The sequence below is a fragment of the Agelaius phoeniceus genome, chromosome 9, assembly GCF_051311805.1.
Source record: "Agelaius phoeniceus isolate bAgePho1 chromosome 9, bAgePho1.hap1, whole genome shotgun sequence".
NCBI lineage: Eukaryota > Metazoa > Chordata > Aves > Passeriformes > Icteridae > Agelaius > Agelaius phoeniceus.
In genome coordinates, this window is record NC_135273.1 from 33624603 (window position 1) to 33652006 (window position 27404).

At 49.5% G+C, this 27404-nt stretch overlaps 1 protein-coding gene across 2 annotated transcripts in view; it reads left to right on the forward strand.

The window, feature by feature from the left end:
• Positions 1–27404, forward strand: part of UNC5B (unc-5 netrin receptor B) — a 65878-nt gene that overhangs the window by 19527 nt on the left and 18947 nt on the right. For both annotated transcript variants that reach the window (XM_077183500.1, XM_077183501.1), the window contains exon 2: positions 23880–24101. In XM_077183500.1, the coding sequence (XP_077039615.1) occupies positions 23880–24101 (222 nt within the window). The remainder of the gene's footprint in view (positions 1–23879; positions 24102–27404) is intronic.

The following is a 27404-nucleotide window of genomic DNA, read 5'->3' on the forward strand; positions in this document are numbered from 1 at the left end:
CTGTCCAACCTGGTCTTGGACACTTCCAGGGGTTCAGGAAGCTTCTCTGGGTACCCTGTGCCAGGGCCTCACCACACTACAGGGAAGCATTTCTCCCTAATACCCAATCTAACCCTGCTCTCTGGCAGTGGGAAGCCATTTCCCATTGTCCTGTTCCTCCAGAGCCTTGTCCAAAATCTCTCTCCAGCTCTCCTGGAGCCCCTTTAGACACTGGAAGGGGCTCTGCGATCTCCATGGAGCCTTCTCCTCTCCAGGTGGCCCCCCAGCTCTCCCAGCCTGGCTCCTTGCAGAGGCTTTCCAGCCCTTGGAGCATCTCCTTGGCCCCTTCTGGACTGGCTCCAACAGCTCCAAGTCCTCCTTGTGCTGGAGGCCCCAGAGCTGAACACAGCTCTGCAGCTTGGGAAAGCCATCAGAGGTCATTGAGTCTCAGCATTTGGGCACAAAGATGTCACCACCAAGCACATGGGGGTGCTTTCCTCCCTGGGAGGGTGGACATGCATGTCCAAAGTCACCTGCAGCAGGCACTGTGTCCATGGGACACTGTCCCTTCCCCTCCAGATGTTGCATTGCACATCTGGGCCTCCCACCTTCCCCACCAGTCCCTTGCAGCTCTTCAGCCAAGGTGTCCCTTCTGGGTTTTAGGGGCTCAGGGCAGGGTCTTTATCAGCTGGGTGAGCCCTCCACGGGACAAAAGCTCTTATCCTGTCGGTGGCATCTCTGTCTGTGTGCAATTAAGCCCCATGTGTCTCCTCTCTGCCAAGGAATCTGGAGGCGAGGGAAGAGCCTTATCTTCCTGCTGGTGGCTGGAATGCTCTTGCAGCCCAAAGGCATTTCTCTGCTGTGCTAATGCTGGGGATAAAAAAAAAAAACCCACCAAAAAACCCCCAGCAAACCCATGGAGTTTTGCCCTCTCTATTCACTCTTAAGCTTATAAATAACAGTGCAGCATCCTGGGGAAGGGTGGTGGGGTTTGTTTTTTTTTTCCCTAAAGTTTTTTTCCTCCTCTAAGTGTAACTCTGGGCTGATATCCCAGGAATGTGATCCCTGATGCTCGTAAAAACCCAGCTTCTGGCCTCCTCCTTCCTTCCCAGGCATTAAAGAGCCAGGCCTTGGGGATGAACTGGTGGGATCTCACATCCACTGGGATACTCCACAACACATGGGGCCTCTGGTTTCCGCTGTGAGCTCTCTGAAGCTTCCTGCATTAATATTTGATGCTTTTCCTCGGGGTGAACATTAACAAGAAGTGAGCACCACCAAAAAAAAGGTGCTTTTTTTGGTTTTAGTGGAAGGGAGAGAGAAAGAAGGAGTGGGGGAAAAGCTGAAATGCAATCGTTTTTTATGGCTTTCCGGAAGGGCTTGGATGTGGCTTGGACAGCATCGGGTCAGGAGCAGAAGGAGCAGATAGCCCCAGATCCTCCCTGCCTACTTGCATCTTTCCCTTTCAGGTCGTAAATATAAAACCACTACTTGAAAAACAAAAAGCTCGTTAAGCTGTCAGCGGGCTCCCTCTTGGAGGGTCGTAAATGTGTCTCTGAGCAGTGGCTTTTGTTCCTGTCATGGCTGGGCTCAGGAACTGGGGCTGGAGGGAGGGAGGGAGGTCCCTGCCCATAGGGGTGCTGGTGATGGGGCTCTGACCCCACTAACATCCCACTGCTGCTGATTTGAGGCTCCCCAGCCCTTCTTGTGGTCTTCCTTGTGGACCTCGAGGTATGAAGGTGCTCCAGTGGAGTAGGATTGTGTGAAAACCGCCAATCACTTGTTTTTAAAAATTTAAAAGTTGAATAGTAATAAAATAGTTATAAAAATAATAATATAATTAGAGGAATAATACTTTGAACAATTAAGATTAGGACAATATGAGACAATAGAAACAAAGAGTTACAGACAGTCCAGGTACCTTTTCTGGGCAAAATAAGCCCGAAAAAGGCCTCACGTTAACAGAGGATTAACCCTTAAAAGCAACAGCCTGTTGCATATTCATACACCTCATCCATGATGCATAAATTCCATTCAAACCCAGGATTCAGTCTGGGCAGTGTCAGCTTCTTCCTCTGAATCCTGACTGAGTCTTCAGGGCTGATCAAGGTGGGAAGAACTTGATAATGGAGCAATAAATTCTCTTTCTCTGAAAGATTCAGGTGTCCTGTGGCTGCTACCTCACTGCAAGTCCTCTCTTTAAAAAAAGTATCTTACATAGCACAGTTTCTATTTTAACACAGTACTTGAGAGAATGAATACAGCATCACTTTCTAACACAACACACATATTATTAATTTGAATATTTGCAAAAATCCAATCATAAAATACTCATTTTTCACAATTGGAAAGATGGGTGCTGATGTCTTTACAAACAACTCAATGGGTGAGGGTCTTTAGGAGAAGTCTGCAAAATGGGGTTTATGTTTGTAGCTTACAGAACCCAGGCAGTTTGAATTCCTGAGCTGTAGGGTGATAGGCAAATGGGTCTGCAAAGGCTATTGCAGAACACAGACAGCCTGAACTTCTGTACTTTTGGAGGAATATGACATGTTGGAGTGGGAAAATGTGTGCTGGGCTGCTCAGGCAGGCTGTACCTTCCTGGTGCCTCAGCCAGCAGGGAAAGGAAGAGGCAACATGGGGCTGGGAGAAATCTCTCAGCACTGTTGGGTGGTGGAGTCCCCATCCCTGCAGGTGTCCATGGACATGGCACTTGGTGCTCTGCTCTGGGTGGCACGGTGAGGATGTGTCACAGGTTGCACTCGATGGTTTTGGAGGTCTTTTTTGGCTGAAATGATTCTGGGAGTCTGCTCAGGGTTGTGCTGGCAGTGACAGCCTCGGTGACTGTCCCCTGGGCGCCAGGGGCAGGGGCTCAGACTTCTGCCTCTGTGTCACCTCATTGATTTCAGCACAAACAGCTCGGCTCAGCTCCTTGCAGCTCGCTGAGACAGGTGCTAGAGATGATCCAAACAGCCCACAAACAGCAGGAGAAGGGGATGGGGAGAGCATCCCATTGCCTTCTCCTGGGAGATGGGGCAACCAGGAGAGCTGGCTGCTATTTGGACTAAACCAAACTCAGGTTTTTTCCATGTGTCTTGTGCTGGTGGGGTTTTCCCTTTGTCCCTGGATAGGCAAAATAATTTTGGGGATCCTGATGTGGGGACAGAGAGGGAGGAGATGCAGAGCTGGCACAGATGTGACCCACGAGTGCCAGGAGGCTGCTGGTGGGTGCAGGAGCAATCCATCCTGGTGTGGAAAGGACACCAGCATTTTAGGGCCTGTTTTGCTTCCAGAGGGAGATTTTCCATGCTGAGAATAAGGACCCTCAGCCCTGTGATCTGGTTGTCATTTAGGGCCCCGATGTTTCTCCTGCACGCAGCCGCTCCCGCATTAACATCTAATTAGCAGCAGCTTAAAAACCCCCACGCCTGAACTGCCTGAACCGGGAGGAGAAAGAAAAGGGTGAGGAATTAAAGATGCAAAAGACCTGTTAGATCATCTGGTCCTTCCTTTGGGATTGTTCCGGCGGTGTTTTGTCCAGTCTTGTTCAAAAAGTCTCCAGGGCCATTACGGCTTCCCTCAGAGGGCTGTTTCATTGTGTACCGAGAGAAACCTTCATAAATGTAAAAGCTTTATACAATTGAGGTAAAAGAAACAGATTGAGTCATTGTATTGTTCTTTGTAATCAGCTTTGCTGTTCATTAATTTCCTCCCCAAAGCCTTATTTAGGCTGGGAATCTGAGAGAAAAAGCACGTGTGAGGGATGGTGGGAACAGGCTGCCTGGCTCCGGTGGGTTCCTGTGCATCACCCTGCTCTCCCTGGCAGCCTGGATGTGTTCAGACACCTCCAGGAGCCCTGGCTGCCCCTGGGCTGGGCCAAATTCAGCTGCAAAGATGGGGGTAGGTGCATGCTGCAGTGGGGTCTGGCTCTTCTGGGCAGCTCCTGATGCTGGAGCTTTCTAATGTAGCTGGTTTGAAGTGACAGCATTAAAAAAAAAAGGCTACAGGTGGGCATCAGCTGGTGCAGAAATGAGCAGAAAAGAGGAGGCACAATGCTCACCCTTGTGCTGCAGTGGCTCAGGGGTTTGGGAGCCGTGCCCTTGGCTGCAGGCTCTGCAGTGACACGGCATGGGACACGCAGCATCCCTCTCTGTCCCTGTCACATCAGATGCTTTTTGCTGGTGGCGTGTTCTGGGTGAGGCTTCTTTAATTAGGTCTCCCTATCCTTCCGTGTCCCAGTGTGTGTTTGCTTTTTTAACCTTGCCAGTCTGCTGGATAATTTTTTCCTTTAATGTGCCTTGCTTGTTTCCCTTTCCAAACAGTGTCCTTCCTCCTCTGGTATTTCAGTGGAAGGTGTCCCTGCCCTTGGCAGGGGGGTGGAATGAGATGATCTTTAAGGGCCCTTCCAAGCCAAACTGTTCTGTTATTATTTTCTTTCCTCCCTGTTTTTCTCCCATCCTTATCCCTAATGATTCCCCAAGTCCCCTGCATCGTGTCTGGGCTCTTCCAAGGGGACGTGCTCCACACTCAGGCCAGCTGCCAGCATGGCCCAAATGATGTGTCCTTGTCCTTCCTGTCCTTGTGGGGACACCTGGGCCACCAGCAGTGTGCTTGGTGGCCCTCAGCAGTCCCACGTGCAGTAAATGAGCAGCAGTGCCAGATGTTGTGCAGCCAGCTGCTGCTCCTTCTCCAGAGGGCTCCAGCCTTGGACCAGCTTTAATCCTCCCCCCTGGAATACCCCAAGTGCTAATCCTGGGCTCTGCCAGAGGGAATGGCAGAGGGAATGTTCTTGGGAGGGTGCTTTGGGTGTTCTCTGGTGAGCTGGGGGGATCCCAGCCTGTTTGAGGGGCTCAGGGAAGTTGGCTTGCCAGGAGTTTGGTGCAGCAGTGAAGGAGCAGTGGCATTGCTCCAGGTGCCTGTTTGCATTTCCTGGCTGGAAATGCAGCTGGAGTTGCACAGGGGAGACAGAAGTGATTCCTGCTGTGATCCACACTGCTCCTGAGCATCTCTGCTCTTTCCACTACACTTCCCTTGCTGTCTGAGGGCTCTGGGGGGTCTCTTGCAGCCCCCTTTCCTTGCCCCAGAGCACCCTGTTGGCCGTGGGCGGGTGCAGAGGGAAGTTGTGGGGAATTCCCAGTGAGGAGAGCCGGGGCTGATCCTGCCAAGCCAGCTCTCCTCCCTCACAGCCCTGCTGGAGCCTTCCCAAACATCAGGCCCTGCAGCCTCCCCAGCTCTGTGCATGGGGCAGTGCTGGGAGGCTCTTTCACAGGGCTTTTGGAGGAGGAAGAGCAGGAGATGAGAACCAGGAGGAAGAACATACTTCCAGCCTCTCTGACTGCTTGGCAGCACCTCCTTTGTCCTGTGGAGGAGGATGGGGGGCATCTCCAGGGCTGGGAAAGAATGCCCTGGTGCCTGCTGGCCAGCCTGCCTTCCTCCTGCACTGCTCAGAGCCCTGCACCACAGAGTCCTGAAATTCTCTGGGCATCCTTTATTGCCCAGAACCTTTCTCAGGGCTGGCCTGTGGTGCTCAGAGCCCTGCACCAGGGTACCCTGCACTGCTCAGGGCATCCTTTATGCTCAAAGCCCTATTGTAATACCATTTCTGACTCATTTTTAAACCTGATTCAAGTACAAACACATTTATTTCAAGTGTTTTCACTTTCTTTTTTCTTTCTCAGGTGGTCTACACGGCTGTTTCACTCTCTGCATCTGCTTAGCCCTTAACCCTATTCAGGGGATGTTCTGCAATGCTCAGGAGGTGTCCTGAGATGCTCAGAGCCCTTTTTGGGGAGGGAGCCCTGCAATAGATTCAGAGCCCTGGATCAGGGATCAATATTGATCAACCCTGGATGAATAATCCCTGCACTGTTTAGGGCACCCTTAATGCTCAGAGCCCTTCTCAGAGGTTCCTGTGGTGCTCAGGGAATGCTCAGAGGCCTGGACCAGAGAGTCCTGAAATTCTCAGGGCATCCTTTATTGCCCAGAACCTTTCTCAGGACTGGCCTGTGGTGCTCAGAGCCCTGCACCAGGGTATCCTGCACTGCTCAGGGCATCCTTTATGCTCAAAACCCTATTCAGAGGATGTTCTGCAATGCTCAGAGGGTGCCCTGAGATACTCAGAGCCCTTTTTGGGGAGGGAGCCCTGCAATAGATTCAGAGCCCTGGATCAGGGATCAATATTGATCAACCCTGGATCAATAATCCCTGCACTGTTTAGGGCACCCTTAATGCTCAGAGCCCTTCTCAGAGGTTCCTGTGGTGCTCAGGGGATGCTCAGAGGCCTGGACCAGAGAGTCCTGAAATTCTCAGGGCATCCTTTATGCTCAAAGCCCTATGCAGGGGATGTTCTGCACCGCTCAGGGGATGTCCTGAGATGCTCAGAGCCCTTTTGGGGAGGGAGCCCTGCAATAAATTCAGAATTCTGGATCACTCTTGCACCGTTTAGGGCACCCTTAATGCTCCGAGCCCTTCTCAGACATCCCTGTGGTGCTCAGGGAATGCTCAGAGCCCTGGACCAGAGAGTTCTGAAATTCTCAGGGCATCCTTTATTGCCCAGAACCTTTCTCAGGGCTGGCCTGTGGTGCTCAGAGCCTGCTTAGGGCATCCTTTATGCTCAAAGCCCTATGCAGGGGATGTTCTGTAATGCTCAGGGGATGTCCTGAGATGCTCAGAGCCCTTTTGGGGAGGGAGCCCTGCAATAAATTCAGAATTCTGGATCACTCTTGCACTGTTTAGGGCACCCTTAATGCTCTGAGCCCTTCTCAGAGGTCCCTATGGTGCTCAGGGGATGCTCAGAGCCCTGGACCAGAGAGTCCTGAAATTCTCAGGGCATCCTTTATTGCCCAGAACCCTTCTCAGGGCTGGCCTGTGGTGCTCAGAGCCTGCTTAGGGCATCCTTTATGCTCAAAGCCCTATTCAGGGGATGTTCTGCAATGCTCAGGGGATGTCCTGAGGTACTCAGAGCCCTTTTGGGGAGGGAGCCCTGCAATAAATTCAGAATTCTGGATCACTCTTGCACCGTTGAGGGCACCCTTAATGCTCTGAGCCCTTCTCAGAGGTCCCTATGGTGCTCAGGGGATGCTCAGAGCCCTGGACCAGAGAGTTCTGAAATTCTCAGGGCATCCTTTATTGCCCAGAACCTTTCTCAGGGCTGGCCTGTGGTGCTCAGAGCCTGCTTAGGGCATCCTTTATGCTCAAAGCCTTATTCAGGGGATGTTCTGCAATGCTCAGGGGATGTCCTGAGATGCTCAGAGCCCTTTTGGGGAGGGAGCCCTGCAATAAATTCAGAATTCTGGATCACTTGCACTGTTTAGGGCACCCTTAATGCTCTGAGCCCTTCTCAGAGGTCCCTGTGGTGCTCAGGGCATGCTCAGAGCCCTGTGCCAGGGTGTCCTGTGCTGCTTGGGGTGTCCATTTTCCCCTTTTGGAGCAGAAGTTTTGGGGCCCTGTCCTGGCTGGGAGCTGTGGGAGCAGGTACCCGTAGCTGTGCCGGCGCAGCTGGGGCCAGATGTTTCCCAGATGTTACTCACTTCCTGTCTGGCCTCTCCACATTTAGCTTTTTATGTACTTGTTTGTTTTGGACTACAAACAAAATAAAAAGGGTTTTTATAACCCTGTTCCCGTGGGGCTGGGAGTTCAGGATATAATCTGGAGTCTATTCACTATTGTCTCGATCCCCCCTTGCCCTCAGTGCCGTCCCTGGGCACGCACAGCCTCACACAGCCTCACGCTCTGCTTTTGTTAAAATCCTATTTTTCCCACATGACGTCTTCCCTCCGTGGACCATTTTTCCTTATGACCCTTTCCAGCTCCCAGGAGACTTCTGGGAATATGTCTGGGCAGTTTGGCATGGAGGCTGGAGGAGGAAACACCACATTTCTCAGCCCCAGCCTGTCAATGTGTTGTATGGAGGGCTCTGCAGAATACCTGAGGGTGGGAAGCTCATTGCACTGAATATTTGCAATTATGCACTGGTGATACCCCTTGGTGCCATCCCTGGGCTCACACAGCCTCACACTCTGCTTTTGTTTAAATCCTATTTTTCCCACATGACGTCTTCCCTCCACTGACCATTTTTCCTTATTTTTTTAATTTATTTGTTTCAAATTTATTTCCTTATTTTTTTTAAATTTTTTCCTTTATTTTTTCCCATTCCCCTTCCAGCTCCTAGGGGAGCACTGGGAATATCACTGGGCAGTTTGGCATGGAGGCTGGAGGAGGAAACACCACATTTCTCAGCCCCAGCCTGTCACTGTAGTGTTAGGAAGGCTCTGCAGAATACCTGTGGTGACATTTAGCATCTTGCTGGGTTGCCTATTGAGGAATTGTAACCACTTTGCCTTGCTAAGGATGTTTGGAGAGTGAAACAGCCGTGTAGACCACCTGAAAAAGGAAAAAGAAAGTGAAAACATTTGAGATAATATGTTTGTACTTGAGTCAGGTTAAAAAAGGAGTCAGGAATGATATTACAAAAGGGAATTCTGTCAGCTTAGGGGTAGGGAGGATGAAAAAAATTATCTTAAAGTATTGTTTTGGCATGCCAGGAAGTTCTGGTAATCACTATAACAAAGCCATGGAGTTTTTCTCTCTGGAAAAATGAGGATCAGAATGTGCCCTGCTCTGTGGGGTTGTTTGGGGGATGCTCCTCTCCCTGTCCCCCTGGATCTGGGGGCATCCACTGTAACACCAGCCTGGCTCCAACAAAATGAACCTGGCAGCTTCCCTTCCAAATGTGTGTGCTCAGCTCTTTCTGCTCTCCTCACACTTCATTTATATCTTTTTTTTCTGCCTGTTGGGGTTAAGGCCCCTTTTCCTCTTTTCTTTCTCCTTCGCTCTTAATTGCCTGTTAAATAATTTAAATATTTAGGACTAAAGGGCTTCAATTATCCATTAATTTACATTAGTAATTTATATATCAGGCTGAATGGACACACTGTTAGTGTAATGGGTCCCTGTGGACTGGCAGCAAGGGGGCTGCAGTGCATTTTCCTGGAAGCATGGATGTTTCCTCACACCTCCCAGCCTGCATGTCAAGTGTGTGAGAGGGACCCCTGCTGTGGGGTCTGGGGTCCCATCTCCTTGGGATGGAAGTGTTTGGGTTTCAAAGGAGCATTTTTGGGTTTTTTTTTCAGTTTTAACTGTGCTTGCAGGGGGTTGCATGTGTTGTGTGTTGGTGGAAGCATGGAATGGTTGGGATTGGAAGGGACCTTCAAGGGATTTTCCAGCCCCCCTGCCACTATCCCAAGTTGCTCCAAGCCCTGTCCAACCTGGCCTGGGACACTTCCAGGGATGGGACAGCCACAGCTTCTCTACTCTCACAGGGAAGAATTCCTTCCAGTATCCCACCCTGCCCTCGGGCAGTGTCCTGGCACTCCATGCCTTTCTCCCAAGTCCCTCTCCAGCCCTCTTGGAGCCCTTTCAGGCACTGCAAGGGGCTCTGAGCTCTCCCTGGAGCCTTCTCCAGGCTAAACACCCCCAGCTCTCCCAGCCTGGCTGAACACAAGAACCTCCCTGAGTAGGGACAGGGTTAATTTGGGAGGTGCAGCACAGGGGGAGCTTTGGGGGCTTCCTGAGGCCAAGCCCCTGGCAGAGCTCTCCGTGGGGACTTTGGGGATGCTTGGAAGCAGATCCAGGCATGGACTTAGCCTTGGAGGCCATTGTCCCCTGGCCAGTGCCAGCTGGCTTTTCCCCTGGGATGGGGATGGGGCAGCACCTTTTTCCTGCTTGCAGAAAATGTCTGGGGAGGATTTGGGGGTTTCCAAGTGCTTGTACACATTTGGTTTGAACCCAACCCAGTCCCCACCAGTGCTGGGCTAGCTGGCAGTCCTGGTGACAAGTCATTGTCAGTGGCATTGCCAGTCCAAGCAGGACTCCTCAGGATCCATCCCTGCAGGGGTCAGGAATCAGGGGCAGTGTGAAAAACTGCCAGTCACTTGGTTTTAAAATTTTAAAAGTTTAATAGTAATAAAATGGTTATAAAAATAGTAATAGAATTAGAGTAATAAAAAATTTGGACAATTAGGATTAGGACAATATGAGACAATAGAAACAAAGAGTTACAGACAGTCCAGGTACCTTTTCTGGGCAAAATAAGCCCGAAAAAGGACCCACGTTAACAGAGGATTAACCCTTAAAAGCAACAGCCTGTTGCATATTCATACACCTCATCCATGATGCATAAATTCCATTCAAACCCAGGATTCTGTCTGGGCAGTGTCAGCTTCTTCCTCTGAATCCTGACTGAGTCTTCAGGGCTGAGGGAGGCAGGAAGAACTCGATAATGGAGCAATAAATTCTCTTTCTCTGAAAGATTTGGGTGTCCTGTAGCTGCTACCTCAGTGCAAGTCCTCTCTTAAAAAAAGTATCCTTTCTTAAAAAAAGTATCTATTTTAACATTTTGTTATAACCTAAAACTATATTTAACACAGTACTTAAGAGAATGAATACAGCATCACTTTCTAACACAACACATATAATATTCATTTGAATATTTGCCAAAAGCCAATCACAAAATACTCATTTTTCACAGGCTGCAGGGCAGGGCAGAAGGACCATTCACGGATCCAGGCAGGAGTAAATGGGAGCTGAGCTTTGCCCCCGCCCGGAGCTCCCGGGGCTGGCCCGGAGCAGAGGTCGCTCAATGACTCCCATTACCCGCAGCACAGCCCCCGTGGTTAAAGCAATTAGTGCCAATCGTTTATGGAAATGCAGCGGCTGCGGGACAGCCAGGGGAAAAGGACCAGGCTGGTGGGCACCGGGATTTTTCCGTGCTTTTTCCATGACGTTCAGTATGGGTGACCCTTTGCCCTTGCTCCCTTGAGAGTTTGTGCATCACCTGGAAGCCCAGGATGCTGCAGAGGAATGCCCAGGATACTGCAGAGGGATGCCCAGGATGCTGCAGTGGGATGCCCAATGTCACTCACTCGAGGTCACTAAATGTGGTTGTGTTTGAGGGTCTCCAGGACGAGGGAAGAGATGAGAATCTTGACTCTTATGCTTCAGAAGGTGGATTTATTATTTTATGATATATATGATATTAAAAGAAAATGAAATATGAAAACTATACTAAAAGAAAGAGAGAAAGGAAACATCAGAAACCTAAAAAAGAATGATAATAAAAAACTCGTAACTACTCAGAGCTTCGACACAACTAAACTGATTGGTCATCAAGTAGAAACAATTCACATGAGACCAATCAAAGATGTACTTGTCAGCAAACTATCTTTACACTACATTCTACAGCTATCAGATAGTTACATTTCGTTTCTGAAGCCTCTCAGCTTCTCAAGAGAAAAATATTTGCAAAAAAATTTTCATAAAATATGTCAGTGACACCCAGGATGCTGCAGTGGGATGCCCAATGTCACTCACTCGAGGTCACTAAATGTGGTTGTGTTTGAGGGTCTCCATGATGAGGGAAGAGATGAGAATCTTGACTCTTATGTTTCAGAAGGCTGATTTATTATTTTATGATATATATTATATTAAAAGAAAATGATATATTAAAACTACACTAAAAGAAAGAGAGAAGGGAAACACCAGAAAGCTAAAAAAGAATGATAATAAAAAACTTGTAACTACTCAGAGCTTCGACACAACTAAACTGATTGGTCATCAAGTAGAAACAATTCACATGAGACCAATCAAAGATGTACTTGTCAGCAAACTATCTTTACCCTACATTCTACAACTATCAGATAGTTACATTTCGTTTCTGAAGCCTCTCAGCTTCTCAAGAGAAAAACCTCTGCCAAAAGATTTTCATAAAATATGTCAGTGACACCCAGGATGCTGCAGTGGGATGCCCAATGTCACTCACTCGAGGTCACTAAATGTGGCTGTGTTTGAGGGTCCCCAGGATGAGGGAAGAGATGAGAATCTTGACTCTTATGCTTCAGAAGGTGGATTTATTATTTTATGATATATATTATATTAAAAGAAAATGATATATTAAAACTACACTAAAAGAAAGAGAGAAGGGAAACATCAGGAAGCTAAAAAAGGATGATAATAAAAAACTGCTGCAGAGGGATGCCCAGTGTCTCTGCCCTCAGAGGTGCCCCTGAGCCCTGCAGGAGCCATTCCACTGCTGTGCCTGGCATGTCCTGCACCCACCAGGGCCATGCTCAGCTTTTGGAGATGCTCAGTGTGTTTGTCACTGAATTCAACATGCCAAACTTCATTTTACTTGTCAGCATTGTGGATTTTGAAGGTCAGTTTTTATCAATACCTTGGGGTCTCAGGGTATTGGTATCAATATCAGCAGAGGGAGAGGATGATGTGGGAGGAAGCGTTGGCTTGTTGCAGCATCAGCAGGGATGCTTCCAGGTGGAGTCCCACCTACACAGGGTGGCACAGACCCTCAACATTTGGGCATTTCCAGCCTGAGCACCTCCAGCAGCAAGGGGTACCCATTCTGGGACAAAAAGGATGCTTTTGGGAGTTTGGGCCACCTAGGAGTTTAGTTTGGAATGTGTGTGCCAGAGGACAAAAGGAGGAAAGAGAAGCTTGGTGGTGTGGGAGCGTGGGCTCTGTCCAGAGAAGAAAAGGTGGAAATTCCCAGTGGTGAGAAAGGAAGAAACCTGTGGCGACACAGGGTCCAGTGGAATTGAAATGCCTGAGAGGGGAGGAGGGTGCCAAACAACACTAGGAAGCTCCTGGAGGCTCCCCACCTCCTTGGAAATGGAGCATGAGGGGAAAAGCTTTGTTTTTTGTGGGGGTTTCCTTCCGTGCTCCCCAGAAAAACCCCTAAACCTCATGGTTTTTATCAAACCACAGCATTTTTTCTCTGTGTTAAAGCAGGTGTGAGGTGCTAGGAGCCCAGCTGGCTGCAGGGTTTAGAGGGAAAGAAATAAAACTAATCAAGGTAATGGCTAAAATCCTTTTGCCACTGGCAGGACACCTCTCTTTGTGCCACAAAGGGGAAGCCACGATGGATTTGATGTACCTGCCCCCATCCCACCTGCTCCTGGCTTCAGGGATCAAATCCTGGCACAGAAAAGGGGATGGGGGAGCCTTGTCATCTAAGCTGGTCTCACTGGTGGTTTGGGGGCTTATTCTTTAATAAGGATATTGCTGAAAGAGGGGGGAGAGAGAGAAAAATCTTAATATTTGACATTCAGCATCAGCAGGGATTATTTTTTTTTTCCCTTAAATCTTTTTCTATCCCTGTTTCTCCCCCTCCCCCCATTTTTTTCCTTCTGTTTTCCCCCACAGTAAAACGAGATGGAAAGGAAAGGGCAGAGAAAGGACAACAAAAAGCAAAATATTTCCAGCCTCCATTTGTGGTGGCTGTTTTGTTGTTGTCGGGGTTTGTTTTTTTTTTATCGTAGCAACAAATCTGAAAGATTAAGGGCAACTTTAAAGACTGTTTAATAAAGGGACCTTAATCAGCCTCTCCTGTGATGTTCCTCCCCCAGCTGAATTAATGGGGAATTTAAGGCACGGAGTGGACCTTTTCTCTAGTTGTTCTTTTTTGTGATTAAATAATAATATTAATAATAACACGATGATTCAAATGACTTCAAACCAGGGCAGCGTTGCTGGCAGTGCCTCCCTGGGCTGGGCTGGAGGGCAGGAGGTGACACTGGGCTGGCTCCGGTGGCACAGGGAGCCCCGGGAGCTGCAGGAGAGGGATGCTGCTCCCAGCCCACGCCTGCCACCGAGCGAGCTGCGGGAGAAGAGTGGGAAAAGCGTCGGGAAAAGTAGGGCAGCAGCTGGTGAGGGGCTGCAGAGAGAGAGAGAGAGAGAGAGGCTGGCTGGAGGCGGCGGGGAGCGTCCTTCCAGCCAGCCTTGGCTTCCCGGGAGGAGAGAGTGGGTGAGAGAAAGACAAAAAGGATGGGTAGGAAAAAAAAACCCTCCCAAAACCAAACACAACCATCCCCCCCCAGCTTTCTGTTCCTTTTGTACTGCTCTTCCCTTCTTTGCTGCCTCAACTTTTTGCTTTACCTTGTTTGACTTCCTTGGGGTGGGTGGGTTGTGCTCAGCCACCTCCTGGATTTTGGGACTGAAGTGCCACCACCCAGGAGTACCAAACCTTGTGAGCCACCTTTAGAGGGCCTGGCTGGGCTGTGCCCACCTCGATGGGGTGCTCAGAGGGTGAAGGCTGCTCCCCTCCAGCCCGTGCTCCTGTGGGATGTGTGTGCCCAGGGAGGGATGCCCGGTGGGCAGCAGAGCATCCCTCTCTTCCCAAGGAGCACTGGGAGGTTCACAGCCTTCCTCACTGCTGCTGCTGCTGCTGCTGCTGCTGTTTTAAAGTCACTTTTTGTGCCCAAAGTCGCCTCCAGATTTGCACGTTCAGGGGAGAAAAGCAAACCCACCCATTGCAAAACAACCTCCTGAAAGTTGCACTCTCAAGGGGAACGCTGGGGAATTTACATTTTGAAATATGTATGTAATTTGGGTGAAGGGGAAATCGCTCTCTGTCTGCAAAACCGTGGACTTTCTTTCTCCCAGAGTTAGCATTTTTCCAAACTGCAGTGCTCAGTTGAACAGGAGATCCTTTTCTTAAATTATTTCTTTATTTCCTTCTCTGTGTTTTCCAAGGAGAGCTCGCAGCTTCCAGTTGGAGTTTGCTGCAGTTTGAAGGATAATTAATAATTCTTTGGACTTTCTGGCGTTAACCAGGGCAACAAGTCCCTGTTTGTTCCTTGTTTTCTTCTCCCTTCTCTCTTTTCTTGTTGAAATGATTATTCTTTTCACAACAGGAGCCCAGCACACGCCGTACATGTGAATAAACAGCGCGTTACCGCCTTCTCCGCTGCTGGGGCTTTCCTTTCATGGGCCAAAGCAAATAAATAAAAAGTTCATATAATTATTATATCCATTAAAAACAACGTTGTAGCTCAGTAAACAAAACAAACTCGACAAGAGGACCGTGACAATGGAATTAAAATAGCACAAAGGGAAGTGTCTGTGCCCGTAACAAGAACCAGCGCGAGATGAAATTTGGAGAGAGTTTTCCAACAAAACTGCTTCCCTGAAGGGAATGTATAAAACAGCACAAAAGAAGCCAGCACAATAGAGTGTAACAGGGATTTGCTGCATAATTCCTCCTCCTTTTTTCCTTTCTTTCTTTATTTTATTTTGATTTGAATTCACTCTGTTTTCCGTGGGTATTTACGGGGATCTGGGCGGCTCACGACGCCGCTAAAAGCAGAAATGAGGAACAATTTACACCAATCTGCCTGTGTCGTGTTGTAAATCCATTTAATGAAAAATGAAGAGATTTTTACCATAAGGGATCTCAGCTGTTTACACTTCTCAGGAGGCTTCTCCTTTGATTATCATAATCATAAAGATAAACAAAAGAGTAGTGGCTCCATAAATACTCCAGTGTAATGCATAACCAACAAGATAAATCTCTCTCTTTCCAGCTCCTAGGATGGGAAGTGCTGCCAGAGCCTGGGTGTTTCTCCCCTTGGGGGATTGGGGATGGTTGGAATTTGGGTTGGACTCTTAGCTGAGGCTGCCAGGGGCACAGGGATGCAGTGCTGGGATGCACAGGATGCCCAGTGGGATGTGTAGGGATGCTGAGGTTGGATGCCCTATGTGAAGTCACCCTGCCTTAGTTTACCTCTCAGGCTGCTTTGCAAAAACCTGACCTGAGGATTTAGCTAAAAAGTCGATGTATTTTTATATTTATTTATATAAATTAGGTGGGTTTTGATCAACAAGGCTGTTTGTTACGTGCAGAAATATCTGTGGGGCTGCCCAGCTCCTCCTTCCCACCCCTTTTCTCAGCACAGACTTTGCTTTCTTTATTCCTTTCCCTGTCCCCATCCAGTCCTGGTTTAATAAAGGTATGCAGTCAGGGAGGCCAGCTGCAGGCTCTTCCTTTAGCTGGGAGAGGAGGAATCTGCTTATTTTTTTTTTCTTTCTTTCCAAGGGTGTAATTAGGGCTGGCTGGGTGCACCCCCTCATTACCCAGGCTGGGGAGGAATGCTCTCTAATTATAAAGTTTGCCTGTCACCGGGCAGGAGGGACAGGAGGGACTTGTAACCCGCTGGGAAATGCCTGTCTGTCCTGGGAAATGCCTGTCTGTCCGTCCCTCTCGGGCTGGGTGGGCTCTGGGAGCAGCTGGAGGCCCTGGGATGGAGGGATGGGGCTGGATGATGCCAGGTTTGGCAGGAAGGGACTGTGAAGCTGCTGGAAGAGGGCAGCCAGTGGAGGAAAAGGAGTGAGTTGTCAGGCAGAGATGCTTGGGGGAAAGGTTAAGTGGTTCTTTCCAGGTTTAGTTATTAATAAGACTGGTGAGAATGGAGAGGCCAGATGCAGATATTGCAGCTGCTTTTCCTGCCTGGTGGGAGCAGGAGGGGATGGGTTCCAGTTTTTGGGGTCCAGAGAGGTAGAACAACACCTTCTGCACACCCCTGGACACAGCAGCACCCTGGGGGCTGGGATTCTGTGCAGCCCCTGCAGAGTTACCCAGCCTGGGGGCACGAGGGTGGTCACCCCACAAGCACAGCATCCCCATGGGTTTCTCAGCTCAAAATCCAGCCTGGAGGTGGGGTAGACTCATGGAATGTTTTGGGTTGGAAGGGATCTTTAGAGATTGTGGGTTTCCAACCCCCCCACTGTTGGCAGGACCACTTTCCACCAGAGCAGGGGGCTCCAAGCTCCATCCAGCCTGGCCTGACACTTCCAGGGATCCAGGGGCAGCCACAGCTGCTCCAGGCAACCTGAGCCAGGGTGCCACCACCCTCACAAGGAAGAACAACTTCCAGAAATTTCCTTCCTTTCACTTTGAACCCGAATGAACCCGGGTGCTGGGTACCACAGGTTATCCTGAAGGCTCCACACTCAGCTTTGTGGCTTCTGCTGGCAGCTTGGGGCTGTCCCCTCCCGGGAGGGAGAGGTTAATGAGCCACACTGAGTTAATGAGGCCGGGGCTTACATCAGCCAGCTGCAGCCCTGGGGACCTGTTACATTCCCTGCATCTCACACTCAGCACTTCCCAGCCTGTGTCTGAGCAATCCCAGGCTGCTGAAGGCACAGGGGTTTGTGGGCTCTGTGTGAGGAGGCAGCAGGGAGAGAGCTGGATGTGGGTGCCTTCAGATCTCCCAAACCATGCTCAGTTCCATCCTGCATCTTGGGTTGTCCTCTGTTGGAATTCAGGACAGTCCTGGACTGCCCAGACCCCTGCCAGGGGGCTCAGGGACTCTGGCACAGAGTCTAAAGCACCTGTGGGTTTGATTATGACCCATGGAGCAAATGACCAACCTTGTATGAAGATCTGCAAGCCATGACAAATTAAGTACAATGATAGTGAAGTTATCACAGGGTGAAAAAAAAGATTTTTTGGGTTTTTAGAATGGGGGTTCAGGGACAAGATGGAGGGATCTGGGCATGTCCAGCCTTTCTCCTTCTTCTTCTTGGCCTCCATCTTCTGCTGTGATGGTGGCACTTTTAGATTGGTTTAGAGTCTAAATTGGCTCACTGTCTAACACAGGTGATGGGTATTGGGAAGTGATTGTAAATATTGTACATGTAGTTTGTAGTATAAAAAGATAACACCACCTCAGGGGCAGGCAGAGTGCCTGGACTGCCTTGTTGAGTGAACCTCAGCTGGGCAGGAGAAAGAATTTTATAGATAAGAAACAATAAACAACCTTGAAACCGAGAAATGAAGAGCTCTGACTCTTTCTTCAACCACCAGAAAAGAGAAAAGAGACTTTTTAATGCATCTTGGGGTCACTGTGAGCAGCCAGAGTCCTGAGAGTCCTCCTTTCTCCCTGCTGTGTCTCCAGTGGGATGTAACTCCTGAGAAGGGGCTGTGGCTTGGTGTGGCACTGCTCCACCTCATGGAGACTTTGCTTTGAAGGTGCCACCTGCTGCTGTCACCTCCTCAGAGATGGGGCTGCGTGTTGGGGACCCCCTGGCTGTGTGGGAGGCTGAGCTTGGCAGAGCAAGGGTGAGGAAGGGATGCTTGGGGAAGAGAGGATGATGTGTGGGGGAGGAAGATGCTCAGGGTGCTTTTAGGAAGGGAAGTTTGCAGGGGTGTCACCCCTGGACACAAAGTTGTCCCAATGGCAGCCTGTGATGGGAAGCCCATGGGAACAGGACAGGCCTGGACTGGTGATGCCAGTTCCTGCTGAGCTCAGGGATGGGCTGGGATGTGGTGGGGTGCCTTTGTGTCCCAGCAGGGATGCCCTGAGTCAGGCAGGGATTCTGGAATGGCAGGGAGCCATGCCATGGCTCCAGTGTCAAAATTTGCTGGAGTTGAAATGGCAACAGCACTAATCTCTCAATGAGCCTGTTCATACATTCTCCCTGGAGGCAATAGGAGGGGGGATTTGGGGAGGGGGGACAGCCCCACTCCAGCTTTCCAGACACCTCCTGGAGCCCAGCTGGTGGCTGGAGCATCCCCTCCATCTCTGTCTCAGGAGCCAGAGCCATTCCCATCCCTGCTGGGGGATTGGGAAGGGAGATTGGGAAGGCACATGACTCCTCCTGTGGTGCTGCAGATAAGCTGTCATGTATTTTTTCATTTCTCCAGGAGGATTTTAACCCACCTGGCAGGTTTAACTCTTCCCTACCAGGCCTTCCCAGGAGGCAGCACCTGCCCTGAGGCAGGCAGGGACGTGGGGAGGTGGAGGCAGAAGGGGTTAAGCATCCAGAGCCACTGAGATTTAGCTGGAGAAACCCAGGCATCCCAGCCTAATCCCTGCATCCTTCCATGGCTTCCCTGCCTGCCTGGGACCGGCAGGAGGGAGGGGTGGCCGTGGGTGATGGGCAGCCACTAATGCTCCTGTAATCTTCCAAATATTTGGAGGGATAACAATTGCAGGAGAGAGGATTTTAACGCTTTCCTGGGGAGGTTTGCTTGGCCATTGCTGCAGGGGGAGTTGCTTCCCGGGCTTGCCATCCTCAGTGCCACGTGTTTGGGGTGATGGAGGGGGGGATTAAGGCTGGATCCCACCCTGGTGCTGCTCCCTTTGGTGGGTGAGGTGGGTTTGGGGTCGTGGATCTCCACAAAGTTGCAAAGGCTGGCGGCAAACATCTGCAAATCACCCCCCAGGGAACAGATGCTGCAGATAATCCAGCTCAGCCCCTGCAGATTAAAATGTGTGATGAGGGATGGGGAGAGGAAAAGAAATGCCTGTTCCCCTCCTCCCTTTTCCTCTCATTGCTCCTACTACAGCCTTCAGGAGTTGGTCCCGTGGCTTGAGCTGGGAGCTGCCCCCTCCTTTTTGTCTCTCCCTGCCCACAAAGAGCTCCAGACACCCCAGAACACCGTGCCCCAAGTCGTGTGAGATTGTGGGATGGTGACAGCCTGGGACTTCCCAAAAAAACCCCCAGGAGAGATCTGGGAAGCAGGCACCCACCTCCAGCAGGAAGGAGGGAAGCCAGCAGATGGGAACCCCCTGCAGACGTCTGCCAGGGAGATGATTACAGGCAGCCGAGCGCGCTCTCAAATATTTATTAGTTTGTCACTGCTGGGAGTTTTATTGCTGGTGTGATTGCAGGACTGGAAATCCCGGCTGTGCAGGGCTCCTTTCCTGCTTTCCCATGCAAAAACATCTCCCCTGCCTGCTGCTCCTGTGGGTCACTGGGCCACAGTGTCACCTGGGGTGGCACCGGAGCCGCGGTGGCCTCTGCAGGCGGTGGAGTTGCAGCACTGGGAAAGTTCCTTTTTCTGGGTTTTGCAGTTGTTGCCAGGCAGTCAGGGCTCACAGCAGCAGCAGTTGTTCCTGCACAAGCAGCGTGTTCCTCCCCCCAGTGTGGATTTTTTGGGGGGCCCCCATGAGTGCCGGCAGAGGCAGAGGTTTCCCATGCGGCGGGTGGCAGCGGGGATGAAAGGCTGGCTTGATGGCTTGTGATAAATGTGCCCAGCATGCTTCTCCTCCCTTTTCTCATCCAAAGTCCCCCTTGTTCCTATGCCTTAATTCTTCCCCAGTGTGTTTAAATAGCAGTGAGCGTTTCATGCTGGAGGAAAACGCCCTGCCCAGCTGCAAATGCTTTTTTCCCAGCTAATTTCTGAATGGAAAAATCACCCTCCCCCTTGATTTGCTCCCATCCATGAGTCTGGGGAATCTCTGGGGTTTGGGCTCCATGGCATGGCCCCAGTTGTGAGGCTGCCATGAAGAACCCATCATCCTTTTCTCCTGTCTCCTGTTAGAGCTGCTTTTTTGGCCCCAGATCTTTCCTGGCCAGAAATAAAAGATCTCCCAGCTGTCATGAGTTTGCAAGATTTTAACCTTCCCAACATGCTCCTGGCTTAAAAGGTTCAGGTGTTTTGGGTTGAAACCTTAAACCCAGCAGGTTTTTGTAGCCACCAAAAGCAGGTGTTGGATCTGGTTGGTGGCACCATCCTATTCTCCCACCTTCATCCCCAAAGTCACTATGCCCACATGGAGAAGAACCTTAAAGCCTCAGCATTTATTTGGGCAGGGCCCCTCTTGGAGCAGGGTCTGGATGGGATTTTTGGTACCACCAGGAGTGGTTTTTTCCCAGCTAATTTCTGAATGGAAAAATCACCCTCCCCCTTGATTTGCTCCCATCCACGAGTCTGGGGAATCTGTGGGGTTGGGGCTCTATGGCATGGCCCCAGTTGTGAGTCTGCCATGAAGAACCCATCATCCTTTTCTCCTGTTAGAGCTGCTTTTTTGGCCCCAGATCTTTCCTGGCCAGAAACAAAAAATCCCTCAGCTGTTGTGAGTTTGCAGGACTTAAACTTTCCCAACATGCTCCTGGCTTAAAAGGTTCAGGTGTTTTGGGTTGAAACCTTAAACCCAGCAGGTTTTTGTAGCCACCAAAAGCAGATGTTGGATCTGGTTGGTGACACCATCCTATTCTCCCACCTTCATCCCCAAAGTCACTGTGCCCACATGGAGAAGAACCTTAAAGCCTCAGCATTTATTTGGGCAGAGCCCCTCTTGGAGCAGGGTCTGGATGGGATTTTTGGTACCACCAGGAGTGGTTTTTTCCCAGCTAATTTCTGAATGGAAAAATCACCCTCCCCCTTGATTTGCTCCCATCCACGAGTCTGGGGAATCTGTGGGGTTTGGGCTCCATGGCATGGCCCCAGTTGTGAGTCTGCCATGAAGAACCCATCATTCTTTTCTCCTGTCTCCTGTTAGAGCTGCTTTTTTGGCCCCAGATCTTTCCTGGCCAGAAACAAAAAATCCCTCAGCTGTCGTGAGTTTGCAGGACTTAAACTTTCCCAACGTGCTCCTGGCTTAAAAGGTTCAGGTGTTTTGGGTTGAAACCTTAAACCCAGCAGGTTTTTGTAGCCACCAAAAGCAGATGTTGGATCTGGTTGGTGACACCATCCTATTCTCCCACCTTCATCCCCAAAGTCACTTAATCCCCAAAGTCGCATAAGTGGAGAAGAACCTTAAAGCCTCAGCATTTATTTGGGCAGAGCCCCTCTTGGAGCAGGGTCTGGATGGGATTTTTGGTACCAGCAATGTCTCAGCCCCCAACATTGTTCTGGGGGCCCGAGTGGCTCCACTGCAGCCTTCACCCTTCCCGTGCAGATGATCCCGGTGAGTCACAAATCCGGATTTTCATCCCCATCCGGCCGTGACTCATCCCCTTCCAGCTCCTCTTGGATGACCTAAAGTCTTGTTCAGCATCACCAAAGTGGTGATGAGGTGGGAGAAAACATATCCTTGCTGCTGGCTGTTGGAGAAGGATCTCTCCTCCTGGCCTGTGGATTTGGATCAGGGCCATGAGCACTTTTGGTGTCACCTCCACAGGGGAAGATCCTCCCAAAAAGTGGCTCGTGAGGATACCTGTGCCCATTCCCAGCTGCCAAGCTCAGGTCTGACTTTGCCACAGGGAGGCAGGGAGCATCATATCAGGGAGGTTTGCACACAAGCCTGTGAGTGAAGTTTTGTTGGCTGCCTCTGCTGCCAGTTCGATTATCTCCTGCCAGCCCCCATTGCCAGGGAATTTAGAGCCATGGCATCAAAGTGGTTTTTGAAATTAACCAAAAAAAAACAACACACAAACAACAGAACAACAACTCAGTGGATGAAAAATTGATTAGCAGATGAAAAAAGGGATGTTTGCTGCTGTGACAGGTGAAAGGCTGCCCAGCAGGAGCAGTGGCCTGAGGTGGTCACAGGGAGCAGTGTGGGATTTTGTTTCCAAGATTTTGTTCAGGGTGGGTGGAGGGGGGGGGGGGTCACACACCTTGGCATTCCCTGTCTCCCTGCCTGCCACGGGGCCTGGGAAAATTACAGGTCTGCAAATGAGATGGGGAAGGAAATAACCAGCAGCAGAGAGGTGGGGAAGAGCCAGAGAGAGAGAGAGAAATTAGCCCAGAGTTTAATTCATTGTTTCCAAAAGAGCAGTTAATGGATTATGACAAATGTCCTACCGCTCTCCCTTAGTGCTGTGTTAAATGGAAATGGAAAGTCAATTTTCCTAAATGGATTTTAAACGACTGACCTCGTGCTTTTTTTTTTTCTTTTTTTTTTTCCCTCACTGATTTTTGCTCAGGAGGAAGCCTGGTCATCTTGTTTTCTTGGTGCATCTGATTATATATTTTTTCTCTTCCTCCTCCTCCTCCTCCTCACAGCTTGGGATTCTGATTCTCTCCGTGCAGCACCACTGCTTGCCAAGGGTGATGGAGGCAGTGGGATCCTTTCTTCTCCCTGCCAGCTCTGGAGATGTTATCGTGGGGCTGGGGATATTTAGTGTTTTCCTGCACGCTGCAGTGCCTGAAGTTGAGAATCACAGCTCTGGCTGGGGAAAGAGAGGAGGAGGAAAAGCTCATAACTCCTTTGAGGGTAAAGAAAAGCCTCGAGATGTGACCTGACTGCTAGTGAGATTCCCAGGAACAACAGGTTAAGCAGCAGCATCCCTGTGCACCTGTGTGGGGGTTTTTATTACTCCTGTGATATTTGAGGTTGATCTTAATGGGCTGGAAACGGGTCTGCAGATGATGCTCAGCTTCAGTCAGAGCATCTTCCCAAGCTGCTGCTGGGAATGAGGCACCCTGGAGCTCTCACTCCTAAGGGATAACATTCCTTAGGCTCAAGAGCACAAGATTTTTCTTGGCCTGGCCTGAGCAGACACGACCTCCTGTTGTTTTTGCATTTAGATGGCTTTTGAAAGCAAACAAGCAGGAATATGGAGCTCCCCAGGGCACAGCCCCCCGTTTTCTGGGATATTGGGAATCCTGGTGGCACCTTTGGGTGATGTTCTCTGGAGGTGCCTGGGCTGGAAGCCATTGCTCTCCTGTTGGGTGATGCTGAAATCCAAGTGCTGGCAGAGGGTGAGTTCCCGAATGCAGCTCCACTGAAGATGTGAATGGCTGAGATTTGTCCTGGGGACATGGTCAGCATTCCCAGGACAAACCCTGCCAGCACTCTGCTCAGAGCATGCCCGTGCATTCCTCAGGGCTGTGAGGAAGAGGATGGGGGACACCAGCCCCTTTGGAGCCTCTCTGTGTCCCTGTCACTATCCATAGACCTGGGTTTGTTTTGCTTTTCCCTTGCAGTGTCCTCTAGTGAGATCACCCAGGTTTGGGTTCAGGGTATGGATGGGGGCCTAGAACCCAGGTGAAACAGGATTGATCCCACAGCTCTGGGTTGCTTTCACAGAATCACTGGGTTGGAAGAGACCTCCAAGACTGAGTCCAACCCAGCCCCAACACCTCAACTAAACCACATCCAGGCTTTGTTAAACACACCCAGGGACGGTAACTCCACCCTGGGCAGACAATTCCAGTACTTTATCACCCTTTTTCATTATTCCTAATATCCAACCTATATTTCCCTTTGTGCAGCTTGAGATTGTGTCCTCTCATCCTGCCAGCTGCTGCTTTGCTGTTTTTGCTTTCCCACCCATCCACATCTGCTGCTGCCACCCGTGTGCGTGCAGGGCAGGGAGGGAGCAGCGTGGAGGGGCCCGTGGGGCAGCTGCTGAGGCTCTGTGTGTTCTGGCAGGGCTGGAGTACAGCGATGTGCTGCCCGAGTCGTTCCCGTCGGCGCCGGCCGAGACGCTGCCGCACTTCCTGCGCGAGCCGCAGGACGCCTACATCGTCAAGAACAAGCCCGTGGAGCTGGTGTGCCGCGCCAACCCCGCCACGCAGATCTACTTCAAGTGCAACGGAGAGTGGGTCAACCAGAACGACCACGTCACCAAGGAGAGCCTGGACGAGGTCACCGGTGAGCAAAGCCCTCCTTGTCCCGCTGCTTTCCGAGCCCTTTTCCCTCTTGCTGCATCCACGCTGTTGGGGGTTCTCCTCCAAGCAGGCCGTTGTGGCCACAGAGAGCAGGCACAGACTTTCCCAGAAAAATCCTGGGAGGCTGTGGAGAAGCTGAGGGAAACTTAGAGGAAAAGAATTCAAACAATTATTATCTCTCTTTCTGTAACCATTGTTTGCTAGAGTGTGCTGCTGGTAGTGTGAGAGTGTGGTATTTGCAGGTAACCCTAATGAGAGGAGGAATGAGTGAATCTGACTCCACGCTCTCAGAAGGCTAATTTAGTGTTTTATGATACTATATTATATAAAAGAATGCTATACTAAACTATACTAAAGAATATAGAAAGGAGTTATTTCATTATTATCTAAAAAGATAATAATGAAAACTCGTGACTCTCTCCAGGGCCTCAACAGAGCTGATGGTGATTGGTCATTAAGTCAAACCAATTCACATGAAACCAATCAAACAATCATCTGTTGGATAAATAATCTCCAGACCACAGTCCAAAGCAGCAAAACATAGGAGAAGCAAATGAGATAATATTGTTTTCATTCTTCTCAGAGGCTTCTCAGCTTCCCAAGAGAAGAAATCCTGGTGAAGGTATTTTTCAGAAAATATGGCAGTGACACACACTGTTGGTGGTTCTCCTCCAGGCAGGCCATTGTGCCAGCAGAGAGCAGGCACAGACTTTCCCAGAAAAATCCTGGGAAGCTGTGGAGAAGCTGTGGTGTTGTGTTTGCAGGGTTCCCAGACAAAGGAAGGAACGATGAATCTGACTCCATGTTCTCAGAAGGCTAATTTATTATTTTATTATATTATATTATATTAAAAAATGCTATACTAAAACTATACTAAAGAATACAGAAAGGATACTTACAGAATGCTAAAAAGATAATAATGAAAACTCTTTCCAGAGCCTCGACACAGCCTGGCACTGATTGGCCAAAGAGTGATAACAACTCACATGAAACCAATGAAACAATCACCTGTTGGATAAACAATCTCCAAACACATTCCAAAGCAGCAAAACACATGAGAAGCAAATGAGATAAGAATTGTTTTCCTTTTTCTCTGAGGCTTCTCAGCTTCCTAGGAGAAAATCCTGGGACAAGGAATTTTTCAGAAAATATGACTGCCACACTGTGGGAAACTTAGAGGAAAAGAATTCAAACAATTATTATCTCTCTTTCTGTAACCATTGTTTATAGATATGGTTTGCTAGAGTGTGCTATTGATAAACACCAATAGTGTGAGAGTGTGGTATTTGCTATTTGGGTCCCCAGGACAAAGGAGGAATTGATGAATCTGACTCCATGTTCTTAAAAGGCTAATTTATTATTTTATGGCATTATAATATATTAAAGAATGCTATACTAAAGCTATACTAAATTATATAGAAAGGATATAGACAGAAGGTTTAACAAGATACTAATTAAAAACTCGTGACCCTTCCAGAGTCCCGACACAGCTGGAGCATGATTGGTCATGAAGTAAAAACAATTCACATGTTGGATAAACAATCTCCAAACCCCACTCCAAAGCAGCAAAACACAGGAGAAGCAATCAGATAATATTGTTTTCCTTTTCCTCTGAGGCTTCTCAGCTTCCTAGGAGAAGAAATCCTGGCAAAAGAATTTTTCAGAAAATATGACAGTGACATGAGAGGTTTTGACTTTAAGACCAATCAGGTCTTAGATCCACCACTGTTCCTATAAGAACTGTAGATTTCTAATAATAAAGTGTCTTTTCATGCCTTCTGGATAATAAAGTCAATACTAATCATTACCTGATTGGGAACCTACTACCAGTTCCACTACCTACTTCCACAATCAGGCTTGGGGAAGTCACCCTGCCTGATTTTACTCCTACCCTTGTGCAGGACTTGGGGTTCTTACAAGGGATTTTGAAGGCAGCATGTTTAAATCTGATTAAAAAGAAAAAAAAAAAAAAAAAGGACTGCTTTTCTACAAAATACCTAATCAACATGTAGGAGTCATTGCCAGGAGGGGTGGCAAAGGCTGGCAGCTTATGCAGGTTCGCAGAGGGATTAAGTGTTTAATGGGTAATGAGAGCAATTGCAGGTAGGATTTGAAATGCCTGTTGATGGCAAATGAGCTCTTTTCTGCCTCAGAGGATAAATCAGCCTCTGGCTGCCTGGAAAGGGGTGAGAAGGTGGTTTAGGCATTTTAGGGGGGGGGTCTGACTCCATGGGGTTGGGCTTTGCAGAGCTGCTTGGTCCATGCCTTGAAACATCTTGGCATGAGAACAAGATATGTGGGGTTGGATATATCATGTAATCAAGCAGATTTGCTACAATTGGGATGCTTTAGCTTGGCACCCACCTTTTCTGCACCAGTTTTGGTACCTTGGGCTGCTCAGGGGTGGAGGAAAACAGTCACATTTCCCCTGTAAGATCTGCCCTCTGCTAATCCCTGCACATGTGGCATCCTGAGGGCTTTAAATCAAGGCAGCCTTTTGAACTGCAGTGGTGCTGGCCTTGGAAGGCAGGCTGGGCTTAGAGGAGAGACTTCACCAGCCTGGAGGAGCCACCAGTATTTTGACAGAATCTCCTCTTCCCCCTGTGACTTCTCCCACCCTCGCCCTTCCCTGGTATCTCTTGCTCTCCACCCTGTAGTAGCCATGAGCCAGTCTGTGCTCAGGTGCATCCCTGAGCTTGCTCTGGAAAGGGAAGATCCTTTCTTTCCTTTCCCCTGCAGCTTTTTGAACCTTTCCTCCTAAAACTGCTTTATCCATTCATGGGGTGTTTTTCCTCTAGAGATAAAACAGAGATGCCCAGGCAGGCTGTCCCTTTGCTTCTCTGGAGCCTGACAGGACCAGGGGACACTCTTTCTCTCTTTCTGGGTACATCTTCACCTCCCAGCTCTTGCAGAGGCCAGATTTGAAACCCTCACCACTGTGGGGCAGAGTCAGTGCTGGTCAGTGACCGAGCAGCCTTTGCCGAGGGGTTTTTAATTTATTTATAACATCTGGTCACACTGGGTGCAGCCAAAGGTCTGTGTGCCCCACACGTGGCACTGGAGGATGCTTAGGGGAAGATCACAAAACCAGGACAAGGAGGGAGCAATGGAGCTGCCCTGTCACCCTCCCAGCTTTCCACCACTCACCACCAGGCACTCCCAGCTCTGGTGGCAACATCTGAGCAGTGTGATTCAGCCCTGGGTGGAATCTCCCCTTGTTAATTTGTCTAATTGTCTTTTCCTCTAAGTTTCCCACAGTGTGGCAGTCATATTTTCTGAAAAAAAT